The 23,217-nt window shown below is 40.4% G+C and overlaps 1 protein-coding gene across 1 annotated transcript; it reads left to right on the top strand.

Annotated features, from left to right (window-relative positions):
- The first annotated feature begins 16,807 nt into the window (after positions 1 to 16,807).
- LOC110889104 lies at positions 16,808 to 18,742 on the top strand. The gene has a single exon (XM_022136610.1). The coding sequence runs from the start codon at positions 16,808 to 16,810 to the stop codon at positions 18,740 to 18,742; it is 1,935 nt and encodes a 644-aa protein (XP_021992302.1).
- Positions 18,743 to 23,217: the final 4,475 nt, after the last annotated feature.

The following is a 23,217-nucleotide window of genomic DNA, read 5'->3' as shown; positions in this document are numbered from 1 at the left end:
CAAAGTTTTCAAAATGCGACTTCTGGCTTCGTGAAGTCCACTTCTTAGGTCATGTGGTGAACAAGGATGGGATTCATGTCGATCCATCCAAGGTTGATTCGATCAGAAACTGGCCAGCACCGCGTACACCGACAGAAATACGCCAATTCTTGGGTTTGGCGGGCTACTACAGGCGATTTATTAAAGACTTCTCAAAGATCGCGCAACCACTTACTATGCTAACACAGAAAGGTGTCGTTTACAGATGGGGTAATACGCAAGAGACCGCTTTTCAGTACTTAAAGGATAGGCTTTGCAGCGCACCTATTCTTTCATTGCCAGAGGGCACAGATGACTTCGTGGTATACTGTGATGCATCCATCCAGGGTCTTGGATGTGTGTTGATGCAACGTGATAAAGTGATAGCCTACGCTTCTCGGCAACTCAAGGTTCATGAACGGAATTATACGACGCACGATTTAGAGCTGGGAGCTGTTGTTTTCGCGCTTAAGATATGGCGACACTACCTGTACGGTACCAGGTGCACGATTTACACCGATCACAGGAGTCTCGAGCATATTCTTAAGCAAAAGGATTTGAATATGCGTCAACGGAGATGGGTTGAACTTCTGAACGACTACGAATGCGCCATCAAGTATCATCCAGGCAAGGCCAATGTTGTGGCTGATGCCCTCAGTCGGAAAGACACTCTACCTAAGCGCGTGAGAGCGCTACAGCTTACTATTCAGTCGAGTCTTCCTGCACAGATACGAGCTGCTCAGTTAGAAGCACTGAAACCCGAAAACGTTAAAGCTGAAGCCTTACGCGGCTCAAGGCAACGCATGGAACAAAGGGAAGACGGCGCCTACTATGTAACGGGGCGTATCTGGGTCCCACTTTATGGCGGTTTACGAGAGCTTGTGATGGATGAAGCTCACAAGTCTCGCTATTCGGTACATCCAGGGTCGGATAAAATGTACCACGACATCAGTACTACTTATTGGTGGCCTAGTATGAAGGCCCACATCGCCACCTATGTTGGCAAATGCTTAACCTGTGCGAGAGTCAAGGTTGAATATCAGAAACCATCAGGCCTACTTCAACAGCCCAAGATACCTCAATGGAAATGGGAAGAAATTTCCATGGATTTTGTTACAGGCCTACCTAGATCTCAGCGTGGAAACGATACAATATGGGTCATAGTTGATCGACTCACCAAGTCTGCACACTTCCTGCCGATCAAAGAAACGGATAAGTTTTCTACCCTAGCAGACATTTACTTGAAAGAAGTTGTTTCGAGGCACGGAGTGCCCACCTCTATTATTTCGGATCGCGATGCACGATTCACGTCAGAGCTTTGGCAAGCGATGCACAAATCCTTCGGCTCACGATTAGACATGAGCACAGCATATCATCCTCAGACGGATGGGCAGTCTGAGCGAACTATTCAAACTCTAGAAGACATGCTTCGAGCGTGTGTTATCGATTTCGGCAACGGCTGGGAAAAGCACCTCCCTTTGGTGGAGTTCTCGTACAATAACAGCTATCATACCAGCATTCAAGCCGCTCCATTCGAGGCATTGTACGGACGTAAATGCCGGTCACCTCTCTGTTGGGCAGAGGTGGGGGATAGTCAGATTACGGGTCCAGACATTGTAGTGGACGCCACAGAAAAGATAGCACAGATACGGCAACGCATGGCGGCAGCACGCGACCGTCAGAAAGCCTACGCGGACAAGCGTAGAAAACCATTGGAATTTGAGGTCGGGGACCGGGTTTTATTGAAAGTTTCACCCTGGAAGGGTGTGGTTCGATTTGGTAAACGAGGCAAACTGAATCCGCGGTACGTCGGACCATTCGAAATCTTAGAAAAGATTGGTAAAGTAGCCTACAGATTAAAACTACCAGCTGAACTCGGTGCAGTTCACAATGTATTTCACGTGTCGAATCTGAAGAAATGCCTATCAGATGAGACCCTTATAGTTCCTTTTAAGGAACTCACTATCGACGAGCGGTTGCAGTTCGTCGAGGAACCAGTTGAAATCACGGACCGGGATGTTAAGGTCCTCAAACACAAGAGAATCCCTCTTGTTCGAGTTCGTTGGAACTCCCAGCGTGGCCCAGAGTATACCTGGGAACGCGAAGATCAGATGAAAGAAAAGTATCCCCAGTTATTCGAAACCAATGCATCCACTTCTGAGGCTGAAGCTACTACTACTGAATTTCGGGACGAAATTCCAAATCAACGGGGGGATGATGTGACACCCCAGGAAAACCAGTGAACGATGTAACTTACCTAGCTTCCTCAGTGAGTGCGTACCAAATTTCGGGACGAAATTTCTTTTAAGTTGGGGATAATGTGACAACTCGAGTTTCTGACTTTCACTTTCGCATTAAATGCGCGTTGACTTTGACTGTTTAGTAGTTGACTTGTTGGATTTGTAATTGTACGCGTTGTGTTTTAATGAAACGTGTTGTCATTGTGCATACATGTAACTACTTGTGGTTGTAAAAGATAATATTGGAATTATTATTTATTACACTTAGTCTAGAATTGTTATTTAATACACTTAGTCTAGATCACGAAACATGGCATACTGTTCGAAGGATTCGAAGGACCACGAAAGATATCCTTCGATTCGAAGGATCAGCTTTCGGTTCGAAGGATCTCGAAACATATCCTTCGACCAAGGACCCTATCCTTCGACATCTTTCGGCCCAGTTTTCTAATGGGCTTGGCCCATTTCTGTGATACGTTTATATACGTGATACATGCAAACCGGCAGTTATTTTTCAAAACCCTAGTGCTATTGTGTGTGTGTGACGGCATATAGCAAACCTACTCTCTGTTCGAAGGATTCCATACCGTAATCCAGATTTCCGGTTAGTGTGATGTTGTTTATGATGCTTTGATTTCATGATTTATAAATTGTCTTGCAATATATTGTTAGTATGTTAATCGGATCTGTTTTGATGATGTTCAATGATGATGTCTTGTGGATTGGCCATGATAACCGGATATGTATGTTGGTATTGCAATATGTCGTTTGCGTGTTAACCGGAATATGTATGTTAATCGGATGTAGGTTAATCGAATTGATCATATTGTAATCGGACATGTTTATGTAATCGGCACCTATGTGTAAATCGGATAGTTTGAATGATTTTGTTATTCAGATTAGGGTTCTTGATAAACATGGGAATCATGCTTGTTTGATCTTGTTGATGCTAATTGATTTGTGAAATTGGTGTTAATTGATAATCAGTTAGGAAAAACTTGGAAACTTTGAGAAAAACGTAACTGACATTCCGTAACTGATGTTCATCGAAAGATATTAGTAATCGAAACATAGCTGTGACCGAAAGATACCTGTCCTTCGAAACATAGGTGTTGACCGAAGGATAGCATTGACCGAACCATAGTAGTGTTGACCGAAGGATAGCTTTGACCGAAAGATAGTGTGTTGACCGAAACATAATCTGTGTGCCGAAGGATAACTATGTCGAAACATAGCTGATGTGTCGAAAGATAACCATGAATCGTAAGATGCTAACTGTGTATCGATAGATGTGTCGAAACATATTTGTGATGGTTGTGATAATTGTTAGACCGAAGGATGAGCAATATATCGAAGGATGGGTAAATGTGAATTGAATGATAGTTAATGATTAAATGCGAAATGATACGTGATGTGCCGATATGCAAACTGACTGTTATGTGAACATTAAATTGCATGCGTATCATTGTGAACATGAACTGATTTGTTATACGTGCATACAATAGGACGTGATTAATCACTTGTGAGTGCATAACCTAGCATACCGAGCAAACCAAGGTGAGTTCACACGAGCCAAGGCATGGGTTCCCAGGGTGGGAATGGGTTGGATGATTACTTGTGCATACTTTGATATTATAACGAACGATTAAACTGTTGATGCTTACGAACTGCCTTCGCACACACCCTGGTCGGTAAAGACTATGGTCGCGAACAAACTACTCCACTGCCTTCGCACACACCCTGGTCGGTAAAGACTATGGTCGCGAATTGACTAACCGCCTTCGCACACACCCTGGTCGGTAAAGACTATGGTCGCGAACTATTCGAACCTAATCTTCGCACACCTGCCTGGGAGGCCGCGATGGAACTAATCATATGGAACGTAACGATTAAACCATTACTCACACTATATGATATTGCACTTTAAACTGTGAACTCGCTCAACTAGTTTGTTGATTATCTGCTGCATGCCTTGCAGGACCTTAGGTACATAATGGAGCTTGCACTGGAGGAGCGGGACGTTGTGGGCAGTGGATTATGAACGCTATGTTTAAACATTTCGAATAATTGAACTTATGGTTTACTTGGGTTATTTACTTATGCTTCCGCTACTGATACTATGATTGTTTTGAAACATCAATTGTATTGAATGAGGTTTTACGAACTACTTTATTTATGTTATGCTATGTTCAATATGATTGATGGCTTGATCCTGGTCAGTCACGCCCCTAAGCGGTGATACTCCGCAGGTGGATTTTGGGGGTGTGACAGTTTTATAGAGGAAAAAGTGAATGCTAACGTGGCAGCGGTTACAAAAGGTCTGACCACTATGTACAGTCCACGTACCATCCCCTGATGAAGTGAAGGACAGTACTTTTATGAAAATTACTGGTGAAGACAATGGTTGCAATGGTAATGGAGGCAGTGGATGATTTTCACTATCAGTGGATAGCATATCAGTGGATACAACACTGATTTTGAACATCAGTGCTTATCAGAGGAAAATGAGAACAGGGGATGATTTTCAGCAGTGGACAGACTTTTAAAGTAGAGCAGACTTTTGAACCCATCAGTGGTTATGGCAGACTTTTTAGGATTTTAGTGAAAAATTCATTTTTAGCTATTTTTAAGGATGGATTTTTGATTTTCTTAAAACATTTTAATGCTTTTATTCATAGAAAAACAGGATTTTGACTGTTATTCCATGTTTAGCATGCCAATCCTAGAGATCAAGCTTTCAAAGGTGGATGTGTCTAATGCTTTGGTTAGCACATCTGCCAGCTGATCCTTAGTTGGAACATGATGCAGAGAAATCAAACCTTTTTTCATAGCAATCCCTCACAAAGTGATGTCTGATGTCGATGTGTTTGGTGGTTGAATGAGAAACTGGATTTTTGATGATATTTTTTGCTGCCTGGCTATCCAACATGAGTGGGGTCTTCAAGGCAGTGATACCAAAATCCAGCAACTGATTTTGAAGCCACAGCAGTTGGGCTGTACAGCTTGCAGCAGCTATGTATTCTGCCTCAGCAGCGGATGTGGAAACAGCTGCTTGCTTTTTGCTTTGCCAAGACACTAAACAATTGCCTAGGAATTGGCACCCTCCTGAAGTGGACTTCCTTGTCTTGTCACATCCAGCAAAGTCACTATCTGAGAAACCTAAAAGCTCAATTTTACCATCAGCTGGATACCAGATACCAAGTGTGGGAGCACCTTTTAGATATCTGAATATCCTTTTTACAGCAATAAGGTTTGACTTTCTAGGGGCTGACTGGGATCTTGCACACACACATGTTGCAAACATGATATCTGGTCTAGATGCAGTTAGGTACAATAAAGACCCAATCATGCTTCTATATAAGGTCTGATCAACGAAATAATCCTTTTCATCAGACATGACCAGTTTATTGGTTGCAATGGGTGTACTACATGGCTTACAGTCAACCATATAAAATTTATTTAAAAGTTCTTTGGCATATTTTCCTTGATGGATGAAAGTGCCATTTTGCAGCCACCTTACTTGGAGACCAAGAAAACATTGGAGTTCACCCATTGCACTCATTTCAAACTCAGCTGTCATGAGTTGCCTGAACTCTTCACACATTTTATTACATGTGCTTCCAAAAATGATGTCATCCACATAAATTTGGACAATCATCAAATCCTTCCCTCTCCATTTTAAAAACAGTGTTTTATCAATTCTGCCTCTGGTGAAACCAATAGAAAGTAGAAAGGTGGAAAGAGTTTCATACCAGGCCCTTGGTGCTTGTTTCAGGCCATACAAAGCTTTATTCAGCTTGTAGACATGATTTGGATTAAATGGATCCTCAAAACCTGGAGGTTGACAAACATAAACCTCCTCTTGAATCTTACCATAGAGGAATGCACATTTGATATCCATTTGATACACCTTGATGTTGTGGTTGACAGCAAAGGCCAGAAAGAGTCTGATAGCTTCAAGTCTTGCTACAGGGGCAAAGGTTTCATCATAGTCAATGCCCTCCTCTTGTCTGAAACCTTGAACCACAAGCCTGGCTTTATTCTTGACAACAATACCCCGTTCATCAGTTTTATTTTTGAAGACCCATTTTGTGCCAATAGGATTTACACCCATTTTGTGCCAGACTTGTTATCTTCTGAACTGTTGGAGCTCCTCTTGCATGGCTTCTACCCAGCTGTTGTCTTTCAATGCCTCTTGGTACTTGACTGGCTAATGGAGTGATAGAAAACCAGCAAAAAGACAAATGTTTTGGGACTGCCTTCTTGTGAGCACCCCTTCATTGATGTTGCCAATGATTTGATCTGGTGGATGAGATTTTAGGAAGATTAACTCCCCTGTGTATGGAACAATGGCATTGAGTGGTATGGGCTGCAAATGTGTATCATCTGAGCTAACCACTGCTGGTGACTTTGATGACCCAACAGTGGCTTCAAAAGGTGGTGGCATAGGGGGTAAAGGTGTGGACAAATGCTGACTTTGATCCACTGTCTGAGGATTTTTATCAGCAGTGTTTGATGATGTGGAAGCAGTGGTTGATGGGCTACTTTGGTCAACAACTGTTGAGATAGTAGTGGTTGAGCTTTGACAGCTGTTTTGGACATCTGCTGCTCTTCCCATTGTGGCAGACTTTTGTTGAGGAATGATGATCTCATACCCATAGCCTGGTGATGAATTTTCTGATGGACCTGCACTATTAGTCTTGACAACAGTATTTTCAAAAGTGAATTTTTCAAGATCAAACAATTCTGTAGGATTTGCAGGGATTTTCATTGATGAAAGTTCATTGAACTTTACATTCAAAGTCTCTTCCACTGCTTTGGTCCTTGTGTTGAACACTTTGTAGGCCTTAGCAGTGGTTGAGTATCCCAGGTGATATCCCATATCAATTTTGGTTACAAACTTTGAAATAGAATCTTTTAAGTTTAGAATGAAACATGGGCAACCAAAAACTTTGAAATATGAGATTAATGGCTTTATTTTATACAGAATTTCATAAGCAGTCTTTTTGTGCCTGGGGTTGATTAAAACTCTATTTTGGACATAGCAAGTAGTGTTTACTGCCTCTGCCCAAAAAGTTAATGGCAAACCTTAATCTCCAAGCATGGTTCTGGCAGCCTCAATCAATGTTCTGTTCTTCCTTTCAACAACCCCATTTTGCTCTGGTGTTCTAGGGATGCTGTACTGCCTTACAATCCCTTTCTTCACACAGAAGGCACCCAACTCCTTATTTTTGAATTCTGTGTCATTATCACTCCTGAAGACTTTCACTGGAAGGTCAAATTGCTTTTCAACATGTGTCACAAAGTCTTGCAAAATGCCTGCAGTCTCATCTTTTGAGTGTAAAAAGAAGGTCCATGTAAACCTAGAGAAGTCATCAACAATAACCAAACAATATCTCTTCTTTTTGAGACTCATGACTTGCACTGGGCCAAACAAATCCATGTGCAGCATTTGCGAACACTGGGTTGTTTTGGACTCTTCAATGGGCTTGAAAGAGTTTTTATGCTGTTTTCCTTTTAAACAGGAAACACAATGCTCAGGACATGAAAACATTTTTTGTGGTAAGCCTCTCACTAAGCCATTTTTTGAAATTTCATTGATTGTCTTGAAATTTGTGTGCCCCAGTCTTTTGTGCCAAAGCTCTGTCTCTTTGTTAGAGGCAGCTGAGAACAGACAAGCATCAGTTCTGGGACACTCTTTTGACATATCAATAACATAAACATTGCCACTTCTTTGAGCAACAAGTTTTGTTTTTCCTGATTTTATTATTGCTTCAATCTTTTCAACCATTTCTGGTCCAACAATCTTACAACACTCCTTTGTGAAGAATGTCCCATACCCCTTGTCACTCATTTGTGAGACACTTAGGAGATTGAATATCAGATTGTCTATTAGATTGACATTTTTAAATTTTATATTTCCAGACTGAACTGTACCAGACCCCAGAACTTACCCTTTACTATTATTCCCAAAGGATATATCACCCCCTCCATGAATTTTGAAATCTTTGAGTAGGGCTTTGCATCCCGTCATGTGCCTGGAGCCTCCACTATCTACATACCAAAGACTATCTAAGCATGCAGAAGCTCCCTGCACATGAAGTAAAAGGATTAGTTCATTAAGGTCTCCAAAGCCAATAATGCTTTGGATGGGGTCTCAACAGTGTCTGGGATGATGACTGATGCATGGACAGTGGTTAGCTCAAGGGTTTGAACATTTTTGGGAATGTTTTTCTCTAACCACTGTTGGGGGTCTTGGCCAATCACCTGTTGATAACCAAAAGGATGCCTGTTCACTCTTGGTTTAGAGGGCTTTTTGTAAGCCTCATAAACATGTGGAATCCTTTGGTATGATGGTTGTCCTTTGCCTCTTCTGAATTGATTGGCAGGGGGTGCATCAGTCACTTGAACATCCCTTTGAACAGATGTTTGGTTCAGCTGTTTTGTGACAGCTGTTTGGACAGGGACAAACAGTGGTTGTTTCTTGGTGAATTTGACAGGTGATGCTGATGAACTTAAGAATGTTTTTGCTGTGTACTCCTTCTTTTTCTCATCAAAGTTTTTGAGATACACACATTCCTTAGTTTTATGGTTATCTTTACCACAGATGGTGCAGCTCTCAGCAGGTACAATGATACTTGTTTTGTTTAGATCATGTGCTTTTAGATGAAAACAGTCTTTTGTTAAATGATTTCTTTTTTCACAAAAAACACAAAACAAGTTTTTAATATTTTCTCTTTTCCACCTTTTCTCAGATTCCTTTGCAACAGAGTTTTGAACCACTGTTGGGATATCTTTGATTGGAATGATCTTTGCTTTTGGAGCTTTTATACCATCAGTGGTTGTGAAATCCATTGGTTTGAAGTTTTCCAAGATATCACACTCATCAGACCATGTGGGTTTAAATTGGTATTTCTCAATCTCCTTAAAAGTTGAGGACCCCACAGATCTTTTCAGAGTAATTTTGTTACCAAGTTTGTCGGTTATTTTAACCTCTTGGCCATTTTTGTTGGTTGGTATTATCTCAGTTGAACCAGCTTGTTTTTCAGCAGTGTTTACAAGTTCATCATATTTTCTATGTCCTATTCCATACTTGATATTGCTTTCAAGCTGCTTTGCAAGCATAACCTCATACCCTTTACAAGACTCCACCCATCTTTCACAGGTGATCTAGGTAGACTCCAACTCCTTTTTGCAACCTTGGTATTTTTCTACCATAGTTTGGAGTTGAGTTTTGGTTATGCTCTGCTCTTCTTTTATACTGCTGATCTCTTTATCTTTTTCAGCCAATTTGTTTCTAAGTTCTTTTAATGACTTTTCAAATTTGACTTCATCAGACAAGACTTTATCCCTAAGGTTTTCATTTACCTCTTTGATGTTAGCAAATGCAATGATACATTTGTCTGAACACAGTTTTTCAAGAACTTGAGGAGTTACCTTGGCAGCAGCCATCATGGCACAATTACATTGATGATCATCTTCTTCATCAGCTCTCCCTTCTCCCTCACCAGCTTTCTTCAATTCTTCTTTCTCTTTGTCATCTTTGGACAAAGGGTCGGACAGTGGTTCAATTAGGGTTTCTGAATTCTCTCCCAGCAGTAGTTCACCAGCAACTACAGTAACCACTGCTTCAGCAACTTCATCCACCGTTTCCACACCTAGCTGTTTAACTTCAGTTTCAAACCCTTCTGGTATTGACTCTAATTCCATTAAACAAAATTCATCATCAAAAGTATTATTAGAAGCATAGAGAGCAAAATTTTCATCACCAAGTTCATCAGGCATGCTGCTCCAATCAACAAAGCCTTGTGTGAAAAAGCTTTGCTGATCTGGTTGTGTCACTGTTGGAGCAGCTTGTTGAGGTGCAACAGGTTGCACTTGTGCTTGAGGAACAGGGGCTTGAACATACTGAATTTGTGGAACAATGGTTTGAACATAATGCACAGGCACAGGGGTTGCAGCATAATGAGTAGTGTTAACATGTGCTGCAGGGGCATATTGGGTATAGTGCACAGTGTTTTGCTGTTGTGGTCTAGGGTTTGAACTAGGATGAGTAATTATTGGACCAGTGGTTTGACTCCTACATTCCCTAGCAAAATGACCTCGCCTATTACACTTGTAACACTTGATTTTCGACTTATCCAACCCCACCCTTAAATTCCCATGAAGCCCTGGGAATTTTCTCCCTGTTCTTTTATAGAATTTGCTTGTTCTAACACTAAGCAAAGCCAATTGATGCAATATGTCCATCTCTTCTAAGTCAGTGGGATCAAAATGTTGCAAATCATTGAGTTCAAAGCACAAATTATCGAACATCTGGTTTTCATTATTTGCAGTGAAAGCGTAATTTGCAGAGTGAGAATCAGAGTTGTTAAAATTAGCACCAACAGTTATGTCAATAAAATGATCATAACTCTGATCCTTACTGCTGCTACCAGATTCTTCCTGACCAAACAGAGCTGTGCTGCCAAATGAATAGTCATCAGTAACTTTACCAGACTCTTGCAACTTCCTTTTCTGGTTTAACTCCCTTTCATAGGTCAGGAGTCTACCATGGAGTTGGGTCAGGGTCAGATCTTTGAACTCAGCTGAATTCCTGGTGACAAATGCAATTGTGTCCCATTTTTCGGGCAATGATCTAAGGAACCTGCTATTATGAGTTGCATTTGGAAATGTAACTTTAACAAGCCTTAGTTCACTGATGAGACAACTGAAACGCTCAAATTGTTGGGTTAGTGATTCCCCTTTGATGTGGCAAAATGTTTCATACTGCTGACTCAGAATTTCGCTGTTGTTTTCAATAACCTCTTCTGTCCCCCCAAATTGTTCCTTCAATGCATCCCACAACTCTTTGGCACTGTTACAGTGTAACAGCCCAGCATAGATTTCGTTGGGTAATGCAGAAGCTATGATGCTAAATGCTTTGGCATCGAGTTCGAACTTTTGAAAATCAATTTCAGTATAGTTTTCAGTTGGTTTTGGAACGAACTTCTTTGCATCCTCAGCACTTGGCACCATAGGAACATGATGACCAAAAACAACAGACCTCCAACATCCAGTGTCCTCTTGAGCAAGGATGTGACCCATCCTTCTCTCCCAGATGTTGTACTCATTACGTTTAAGCATGGGTGGTTTGAAAAGAGAACCGATGTTATTCTTATCATCTTGTGATTGTGACGTCATCCTGGTTGTTTTACATGCATTGATTAATCAACTTTAATGGTGATTAAACCTTGCTCTGTTTTTTAACAAAACAAACAAACTATCAGTATCAACGATTGTGAGCTGAACTATTTATGTCAAAATGACTGTTAAATCAAATTTGACTGTCCAAGCTCTGATACCAATTGTTAGGATCTGAGTTTGGATTAATTGTGATTTGTGTTTGAATTAAGATGAACAATGAAAGAGTAGTGCAGCGGAAATTAAATGGAATCAAACTTTTCACAATCAAACAGAAGAAATGCTTTCAATCATACATTTTCAACAAAGAACCAAATGCTTAAATTTATTTCAAACTTTGATTACAATTGCATGTATGATTCGCAAACTCCACCTCAGCCTGAGCTCAGAAATTTGTTCGTGCAGGAAGAAGATGGTGAAGAGCTAAACAGAACAGAGCAGAGCACTGTTCTATTTATAGGCACGCAACAAACCACTGAGCATCATAGCTGACCTCACCATGAAAGTGACAACTAACCTCCTAACAAACTCTAACAACTGACCTATACAAATACTGCTTATGCTAACTACTGATATTACATTTCATAACATAAAGTAAATAAACAGCTGCTGCATCCTTCCACTGCTGTGAGCCCAACAGTACTTGTCATGATCAGCGGTGCTTGAATCAAGGCAGTAGATTGAGCAGCAGAGCTTCAGTTCTTCATCAGTCTTTGACTTTGCTCAGCAGTTGTAGGTCAGCAGTTTGTATGATCAGTAGATAGGAGGTCAGCAGATGTTGAAACCACTTTCAAGGGGAGAGACTTGCATTCAAAACATCTGCTTATTCAGGATCCACTGCTCTGATCCAGTTTTGGCTTTTATTATCTGTTCCTTTGGCAGGGTTCAATCCCAACATGTTATATTACACTTCTCACACTTTTTACAGGACCCTCTACCTATATATACATATATATATATATATATATTATATTGGTGGGGTTCGGTTACAAAGTCTATTTTTCCTACAAAGTGTACAAAGTCATAAAACACCACAATTTGCGCCATGAAACACACTTAAAACCCACAAATAACAGAGTGAAGATCACTAAAACACAATATCCAAACCCTAGTAGTCCATAAAAATTTCAAACACACCATCGTAGAACTATGAATATAAAAACAACACGATAATCAACATAAAACACACTAATGTTAGTCATTTGATAATCAAAGCCTTATCATCCAAAACACACACACAAAACCCACAAATATGTCATTTTAGTACTCTTCAATTTGTTATTTGTGGGTTTTGAGTGTGTGTAATAGTTGACATTATGGTGTTTTATGACTTTTTACACTTTGTAGGAAAAATAGACTTTGTAGCCAACTCCCACCCTATATTATATAAAGTTTGACTATTGACAGATCTTACCTTTTACTTTTGCAGAAGAGTGTTTTCTTTTACATTCATCATTCATGTTTCTGTTTCCGATGCTTATTGTCACACCCCAACAGAATGCGGAAACCTCGGGGCATGGCACTGAGCGAACAGATTGTCGAGAGAAATTACATAACGACTAAATTACCAAATACTTAATATTATGTCCCATACCATAACCCATTCAAGTAATCTAATTATTACAAACATCGATATTCTCCAAACAAAAACGTGTTCGACAACTCAGATTTTAAATAAAATAAATTGTCTTTGTTTTAGACTCCATCCTACTTGATTCCACAAAAGCAGGAAATACACAGGGTCCTAGCAGATAGCATCCTAAACACCTGTCACATACGTTAAAGTAAAGGTCAATACACATAGTGTAAAGGTGAGCATACATGTTTGATATAGCATAATAGAGTTTGAAATCGTTTGCGCATAACCAGGATGAAACATGTATAAAGTGAAGGCATGTAGATTATCAACAGAGAAATATGCATAGACGTGACTGCGAGTTGTAGAATGCGCAACACATGTCCCAACTGGGACACGTGAAGTAAAGCCCTTAACAACCCCTGTCCACGACAGGCGCTGAGTCCAAACTATAGTACTATCGTTGCTAAGGTGTCAGGAAACAATCACTGTGTTAACATAACATACAAGCATTCATCGAAAACACGTGGCATGCAATATCGGTTAGCGTATAAATAGCGTTTGCGTTGTGTGTAGTTTGTGATTTGAATATAGATAACGTATGTAACACCCAAAAGTGCGTAAAGCAAAAAAGGATCGAGTATACTCACAGATTGTGTTTAACAAGTAAACACGCTCTTGGATTGAAGGGAGCACTGAGAGAGATTAGCCTGAATAGTTAACGATAGCAAAAACGATAAGCGGCGCGTAAAACGGTGAAAAGGTACCAAGTGTCGAGTGGTAATCCGATCGGATTGCAATTTGACCGGATGGCCAGTCGATCGGGTGGCAATCCGTTCGGATGGTCATCCGATCGGATGGCCATTTAATTGGATTGTCACCTCGTTTGGTAAGGATGTGTTTGTGCATGATGGTTTGTGATATACGTTAAATTATACATGTTTTTATACCCCAAAACACTTCCGTTTTAAGCATTTTTGACCAAAAACGCAACGTTTAGGTACCAAATCCGGTACTTTTATATTTTCAAGTCTTAAACAGAGCATAATGGAAAATTCTGATGAAAACGGACCAAATCTGATGCATTTCTGATGAAAATGGCAAAAATCTGATGGACTACCAGGTGTGGCACGACCGTGCCACCTGCGGCACTACGGTGCCGCTTCTACGATCTTGGAAGCACTGCTAGTGCAACCAGGGGTGCCAACTGTTTCTCGGGCCGCACTACCGTGCCACCCGCGGCACTACCGTGCCATCACCAGATCAAGCCTTCTGACCAACATTTCTGAGGAATGGCACTACCGTGCCACCAGCGGCACTACCGTGCCAATCTGCTGACCCAAGCAACTTGTCCACTAGTCTACTTGGCTGACTCGGGATCGCTGAAACTAACGTCACCCGACAACATCTGACCGCACGACCGTGCCAAATCAGCACGACCGTGCCAATCTAGAAATCACCTATAAATAGCAGCATTCGCTACTGTTTCAAATGTTGGGTTTTTCTCCATGTTTCTGAGCGATTTCTGGGTTACGAAGCAGTCGTGATCAGACCCATTTGAAGCTTAAAGATCGAGTGGAAGCATAACCGATCCAACCCATCAATTCCTTGCTTGTTTATGGTTCGATTCCTCGTTCTTGAACATGTATTCTGATCATTTTGCAAGTATTGAGCTAATGTTAGTTTATGTTTAATGTAGTTTATGTAATAGTAGTTATAAACTTGTTTCTTGAATAAATCTTTATGTTGTAATCTTGTTTATATGAAACTTAGTACTTTTTCTTATTGAATCTTCATGATTATATAATGAACGTTTCATTGATGTTGAGTTCCTGATTATGTTTGATTATCTTGGATAATGAATCTGTGGTTAGTAGGATGGTAACTATTTCTTGATTAATCACTTATTTGTAGACTTTGTTTACACCATGAAACCAGACCAGGGTACTGGTTTTATACAAGATATATCTTATTGTGATTAGGAATACTTTCTTGCACGTAAGGGTTCTAACGAATTATATTGTGTTGATTACATGTTCTTAAATGCGGTTTATGATCCTTGTTTAGTAGTTTTGGTCTGAAATTGCTGACATGGTAGATTTGTGTTCAAGACTTGTAAAGGTGAAATTGTTTGTTATATGATCTCCATAATTGCTTATCCTCGTGGCTGTATTGTGACCATCGGTATTGCTTTCTTTGATAAGTGAGGTTAGGAATCCAGACCCGGTAAATAACCTATCTTTAAAGGTTCGCATGAATAAATATCAATAGCTCGCTAATGAATGATTTTAGGTGGTTAACGTGTGACCATCGCGTTAACTTTCCGAAGAATCATAATGCTAGAAATCCAGACCCGGTAACTAGCTGTCTCGAAATTGGAAAATTGATTAATTGCTTTTGTGACACATCTGATAGATAACATGTTTAGGTTGTTTGTGAAACAAGATAGTTGTATATTTATGTTTTAGTTGTAATTTAAACAACTTAGTTAACAACCATTCACTTATCTTTTTATCTGGTAAAATAATGACAAAGATTTAGTACATTTAACGCCCGTGTTCCATGGATCGATATCTGGCTCTTACCAATACTTTGCTGCATATATGACGGGTTACACTTGTCCTTTGTTGTGTGTGTTTTAATGTTAAGGTATAAACCATTTTTATAAATATAAAACGCACTTCGTCGCATGTGAAGATACTGTAAATAAATATGTGTGTTCGCATGCGCGTCAAGTTTTTGGCGCCGTTGCCGGGGAACTTACGGCAAAATTAATGGAACAATCCGAGTCATTTTTCTACCGGTGTACAAACTGTCAATAACTGTTAATATCTGTAAATTTTTGTATTTATTTATTTTCTTATACTTAACTGTTTAACTAACTTTTATTTTCTTTAATTTACTAACTTGTAAACACCTAGCCTGGCACGCCCACTAGGACTAACTTTTGACTAACTTTTCTTTTCTGTTTTATTAACCAACTAACCACTAACCAACTAACTGACTAACTTTACTAACTCACTAACATACTAACTTTTTATTTATTGTTCAACTAACATTTTTATTTCATTTATTTTAAGTCAAGTTATGTGTTCGGAATCGAACCATGTACTGGCAATCATTTAATTCAGTATTTTAATTTCAGTAATTTCATTTCTGTACTTCATTCATTTATTTATTTCAGTTCAGTATTTCTAATTCAGTATTTTATTTATTAACGTTCAGTTATTTATTTATTTATTTCTGCCCGTTTAATTTTCTGTTCATTCATTTAATTATTGTACTCATTTGTTTATTTATTTACTTCATAAAAATAAAATATAACTTTCTGATAAAATCATCAGATTTTCTGATAAATTCCAATGAATTTATCCGATTTTCTGATGGATTCTGATAAACCCATTAGATGTTCTAAAAACAATAGTTTTCAATTCTGGTGAATTTACCAGATTTTCTGGTAATTCTGATGGAACGAAAGCTTTCATCAGATTTTTATCAGAATTTTATAAGATATATCGGAATTTTATATATATATATATATATATATATATATATATATAAATAAAGTTTTCTCAGAATTCTGATGTTCGTCATCAGAAATTTTGGTAAACAAACAAAAGCAGCTCTCGGATGTAAATATGTAAACAAGCCAGTAAATATTTGTTTAAATTTGTTTAATAATGTTTATATATATGTATATTAGATATTAGTATTGTTATTATTATTTATTTCATATATATATATTATGTTCTTTTTTCTGTATAATGCGTTCCTTTTTATGTGCAGGCTAATGTCCACGCCCCCTGCACCCGCTAACGCTGAGCTAGCCAACGAACCAGAAAATAACTTAAGAAGAAGTAGGTGGCTTCGCAAACGATCACTTGTTGTAGCACAAAGGATTGCGACCGCAAGCGACGAACCAGTGATTCTTTCTGATAGCGAGAGTTCAGAGGACGACATAGGAAGCATTATGGCAGAAGACGACCAGCCTCTGAATGAGACCGGCCGTCCAGGAGGAGAGGGCTTGCTACCGAGCATTGCCCGACCTACTATAGCAGCACCGAGTTTTGAAATTAAATCAAGTATTATTAACATGTTGCAAAATTCTGTGCAGTTTGACGGGAAGGATCATGAAGATCCAGGTCGGCACATCGCATCATTTCTCGAGGTGTGCTCGACATTTAAAATTAGAGACGTTTCTGAAGATGCAATTCGTTTGCGGCTCTTTCCATTTTCTTTGCGAGACAAAGCTCGATCTTGGCTTTTGTTACTTCCAGCAGGGTCCATCACGACTTGGAACGAGATGGCCGTTCTTTTTATGCAAAAATATTTCCCACCGGAAAAGACAGCTAAGCTTAAGAACCGTATTATGACATTCAAACAAGACGAAGGCGAATCTCTACACGCAGCTTGGGAGAGGTTCAAAGATCTTTTGATCGATGTTCCACATCATGGGTTGTCCAAAAGGCAACTTGTGTTGAACTTCTACCAAGGACTCAGCTACGACTCACAAGAACGTTTAGATGTATATGCAGGAGGCGATCTTGGAACAAAAACACCCAACGAAGCCTATGCAATCATAGAAAAAGCTACCTTGAAGTCAAGTTCTCGTCACAATGGAGTGCGAAACAAAGCATCATCTATTCCTGGAGTTCATCAAGTGGATACATATACGGCTCTTGCAGCACAGATTGGAGCATTGGCAGCAAGATTTGATCAGGCTCAGAACATTTCGCAGGTACAATCATCATGTGAGCTGTGTGGAGTGTCACACGAGCCAGGTACATGTGAGAAGGGTGTTATGTTTACAGGCCACGAAGAGGTGGACTATTTGGGCAATCAAATTAGGCCCCAAAATAACCCTTATAGCAACATGTACAATCCAGGTTTGAGGAATCATCCAAACTTTGGGTGGAAAGCTAATTCCAATAACCAAAACCCACTCGGATATGCTCAACGTGCTCCCGCACCACAACAGTCTCAGGGGCAATCCTTTCAGCCCCATGGACAATCTTTTCAGCCATCAGGGCAAACTTTTCAACCACGATACAATAATTTAGGTTCAGGAAGCACTTCCCAGCCTCAAACCTCTCAAACAAACTCAAAATTAGAGGAAATGATGGCGCAGCTGTTAAACAACTCCAACAATGCCAATCAAATTTCTGAAAAGCTATACAAGCAGCATGAGGAGCGTTTCATGGCACAGGAAGGGGAAATGCGGAGCCAGAAGGCTTCAATACAAACCATAGAGAATCAAGTCGGCCAACTGGCCAAAATGTTGTCTGAAAGACCCCAAGGTAGTCTTCTAGGTAACACAGAACCAAACCCGAGAGGGCACGTTAATGCAGTAATGACAAGGAGTGGTAAAGCCACGGGACCTGACAAATCGGACTCACCACCGATCACTAATACGGTCCAAACTAACGCTTCAGACGAAGTGCACGCTAGGCGAGTCCCAGCAAGTACAGCACAGTTCCAGGAGCCAGTTAAAGATTTCATTCCTCCTATCCCATATCCAAGCAGACTGAAGAAGCAAAAGAACGATGAACAACATGGTAAGTTTTTAGAAATGTTTAAACAATTACACATAAACATACCATTTGTTGAGGCGTTGGCACAAATGCCTAAATACGCAAGGTTCTTAAAAGATATCCTCACAAACAAGCAGAAACTTGAAAGCTTGTCTTGTGTGTTGATGAACGAAAACTGTTCAGCCCTTCTCTAAAACCGTCTACCCGAAAAGATGGGAGATCCGGGCAGTTTTACTCTTCCCTGTCTCATTGGCAGCATGTCTGTCAGTCACGCATTAGCCGATTTAGGAGCTAGCATAAACCTTATGCCTTATAAAGGTTTTGCTAAATTAGATCTGGGTGAACCTTCACGAACTAGAATGAGCATTCGACTTGCAGATCGTTCGATCAAATATCCGCGTGGATTCGTTGAAAACATGCTTGTTAAAATCGATAAATTTTCTTTTCCCGTGGATTTTGTTATTCTTGACATGGACGAAGACTCAAAAGTGCCATTAATACTTGGACGCCTGTTCCTCAATACTGCGAGGACGATCGTTGATGTGGCAGCTGGCCAAATCACGCTCCGAGTAAATGACGAGCACGTGACTTTTAATATTAAAATATCCATGCAGCATCCGCAAAGTCACGATGGCATTCTTTACTATGTCGACATTGTCGATACTTTTGTAAGCTCTCATTTTAAAGGCACGGTAGAAGAAATTGATATGGACACACCTCTTTTGTGTGAGAACCAAGACGACAATTCACAGGAGCAGCCAGTCTGCCAAATCGATGAAGATAGTTCCCAAAGTCCAGATCAATTTGTGGAGATTGACCGTGAAGTTGAAGAAAAATCCAAACCATCGGTTGAAGACCCACTGTCATTGGAGTTAAAAGAACTCCCACCGCATCTTGAATACACATTTCTAGATGAGGAGTGTCGCTTGCCAGTCATCATTTCAGCATCTTTAGCAGAAGAAGAAAAGAGACAGCTTCTTGAAGTTCTAAAGCTCCACAAGAAAGCTATGGCATGGAAGATTATGGAAATCAAAGGCATTAATCCTTCTTTTTATACGCATAAGATTCTCATGGAAGACAATTACAAGCCTAGTGCACAACATCAAAGGCGATTGAATCCTAACATGCAAGACGTGGTGAAGAAAGAAGTAATTAAGTTGTTAGATGCAGGACTGATTTATCCTATATCTGATTCTATTTGGGTAAGTCCAGTGCAAGTAGTACCCAAGAAAGGTGGTATTACTGTAGTTCCAAATGATAAGAATGAACTTATTCCTACCCGTACCGTCACCGGATGGCGAGTTTGCATCGATTATCGCAAACTCAACGATGCCACCCGTAAGGACCACTTCCCGCTTCCATTCATCGACCAGATGTTGGAACGTCTGTCGGGGAAGTCATTTTTCTGTTTTCTGGATGGGTTCTCTGGATATTTTCAAATTCCTATCGCTCCCGAAGACCAGGAGAAGACTACTTTCACATGTCCTTTCGGTACATTCGCCTACCGGCGTATGCCTTTTGGGCTATGTAATGCACCAGCCACATTTCAGCGCTGCATGGTAGCTATTTTTCATGACATGATCGAAGACTCCATGGAGGTATTCATGGATGATTTCTCTGTTTTCGGGAGTTCTTTCAATCAATGTCTTGGAAATCTGAAAAGAATGTTAATGAGATGTGAGGAAACTAATCTTGTGCTTAACTGGGAGAAGTGCCACTTCATGGTGAAAGAAGGGGTAGTTCTTGGACACAAGATCTCTGAAGCTGGGTTGGAAGTTGATCCAGCAAAAGTGGATATCATTTCTAAACTTCCTCCCCCAACCTCGGTCAGAGCGATTAGAAGATTCCTAGGTCATGCAGGGTTCTATAGGCGATTCATAAAAGACTTTTCAAAAATCGCAAGACCTATGACCCGTTTGTTAGAAAAAGATGCTCCATTTGTGTTTTCAGATGAGTGCATGAAGGCATTCAAGCAGCTGAAACAAAGGCTTATCGAAGCACCTATTTTAGTTGCACCAGATTGGGCGTTGCCATTTGAGATAATGTGCGACGCCAGTGATTACGCAATAGGAGCAGTCTTAGGACAACGAAGAGAGAAGCATTTTCATCCTATATACTATGCAAGCAAAACTCTACACGATGCTCAGGAAAATTACACGACTACAGAGAAAGAGCTTTAGGCAGTAGTTTATGCTTTTGACAAATTCAAGTCATACCTTGTGTTGTAGGATTGAGTTCTGACCTGAATGAGCCGTTCAGAGGCGTTCTCCTATGTTTCAGGTGCGGAATAACAAGAAACGTAGGTAGAAATAGCTTGCACTTCACTTTAATCTACTGTTTTATTGATTTAACAATGATTACAGCTCAAACGTCACATCGGCAGCACCTCGGTATGGAATCCGTGATCGTTACAAATGATTTCGCTTTAAGGGTTTATATAGTGTTTAGGTTTCGCTTCAAGTGACATGTTTACATAAGCGAAACCTCATGTGAACACATAAGCGAAATCTATAGCTTACCATATAAGCGAAACCTCTAGGATATGACCCTATAAGCGAAACCTCCCTATTACACACATACAATCTTCAATTTTCTCGTAGAATGTGCCCTAATCTATACAATACAATGTATGACTCGATCTAAGACGAAGTCAACAGATGTAGTGCACCAACAGACTCCCCCTCAGATGTTGATGGAGTCGTTCATCGAGTCACAACAATGCTGTGTCTTCATCTTTTCAATCTTGATCAGTCTCTGGGCTTTTCTCTCTCTATATCTTCACCAACAGACTCCCCCTCTCGATTTGCTGGCATTCCTTTGTTCTTCAGCAACATCTTCAGGATCGTTGTCTGGTCTACACATGTCACACCCCCAAAATCCACACGCGGAGTATCACCGCTTGGGAGCGTGACTGACCAGGATCAAGCCACCAATCATACAGAACATTGTATAAAGTAAAAGTAAATGCAATATAAACCAAACCAATTCCATATGAAAGGTGTTTCCAAAACATAAGTAAGTTGTCATTGTTTAGCGGAAGCGTATTATTGTAAAACTCATAGCAAATAAATGTCAAATATCAAAAGTGTTCAATAAGATGATCAAGATCCAAGCCCCACAACGACCTGCTCCTTCCTTGTGCAAGCTCCAATATGTACCTAAGGTCCTGCAAGGCATGCAGCAGATAATCAACAAACTAGTTGAGCGAGTTCACAGTTTATAGTTTAGTTTGGGTAATAGTGCGTTCGTTCAGTTAAGTTTCATATCGTATCAGTTCCATCGCGGCCTCCCAGGCATGTGTGCGAAGATTAGGTTCGTTAGTTCGCGACCATAGTCTTTACCGACCAGGGTGTGTGCGAAGGCAATTTATCAGTTCGTTCGCGACCATAGTCTTTACCGACCAGGGTGGGTGCGAAGGCAGTTGAGTAGTTCGTAAGCATCAACAGTTTAATCGTTCGTTACAGTATCAAAGTATGCACAAGTAATCATCCAACCCATTCCCACCCTGGGAACCCATGCCTTGGCTGTGTGAACTCACCTTGGTTTGCTCGGTATGCTAGGTTATGCACTCACAAGTAATTCATTCACGTCCGGAAATCGGGGTTGCGGAAATAAAATCCTTCGAACAGGGACTAAGTCTGCTTTGCCGTCGCACACACACAAAGGAACTAGGGTTTTTCTTAGAAAATAACCATCAGTTTACATGCATCCTTATATATACGTATCACAGTAATGGGCCAAGCCCATTGGAAAGACTGGGCCGAAACATATCGAAGGATATGTTTCGTGCTCGAAGGATATGTTTCGTGCTCGAAGGATATGTTTCGTGCTCGAAGGATATGTTTCGAGGTCTTCGAATCGAAGGTCATCCTTCGTGGTCCTTCGAATCCTTCGAACTGTATGACATGTTCCGATCTAGACTAAGTGTTTTAATAATAATCCTAACATTATTTTCTACCACAGCAAGTAATCACGTATAGGCCAAATGACAATCGTTTCATTAAAACACAACACGTACAACTTCCAATTCACAATACAAACAACTAAACAGTCAAAGTCAACACGCATCAAGTGCGAAAGTGAAAATCAGAAACTCGAGTTGTCACATTATCCCCAACTTAAAAGAAATTTCGTCCCGAAATTTGGTACGCACTCACTGAGGAAGCTGGGTAAGTTACGTTGTTCACTGGTTTTCCTGGGGTGTCACATCATCCCCCCGTTGATTTGGAATTTCGTCCCGAAATTCAGTAGTAGTAGCTTCAGCCTCAGAAGTGGATGCATTGGTTTCGAATAACTGGGGATACTTTTCTTGCATCTGGTCTTCGCGTTCCCATGTATACTCCGGGCCACGCTGGGAGTTCCAACGAACTCGAACAAGAGGGATTCTCTTGTTTTTGAGGACCTTAACATCCCGGTCCGTGATTTCAACTGGTTTCTCGACGAACTGCAACCGCTCGTCGATAGTGAGTTCCTTAAAAGGAACTATAAGGGTCTCATCTGATAGGCATTTCTTCAGATTGGACACGTGAAATACATTGTGAACTGCACCGAGTTCAGGAGGTAGGTTTAATCTGTAGGCTACCTTGCCAATCTTTTCCAAGATTTCGAATGGTCCGACGTACCGCGGATTCAATTTGCCTCTTTTACCAAAACGAACCACACCCTTCCA

This window comes from Helianthus annuus, chromosome 2 (genome assembly GCF_002127325.2).
Source record: "Helianthus annuus cultivar XRQ/B chromosome 2, HanXRQr2.0-SUNRISE, whole genome shotgun sequence".
NCBI classification, from domain to species: Eukaryota; Viridiplantae; Streptophyta; class Magnoliopsida; order Asterales; family Asteraceae; genus Helianthus; species Helianthus annuus.
The sequence above is the reverse complement of the archived record's forward strand: the minus strand, read 5'-3'. Positions and strand labels throughout refer to the sequence as shown.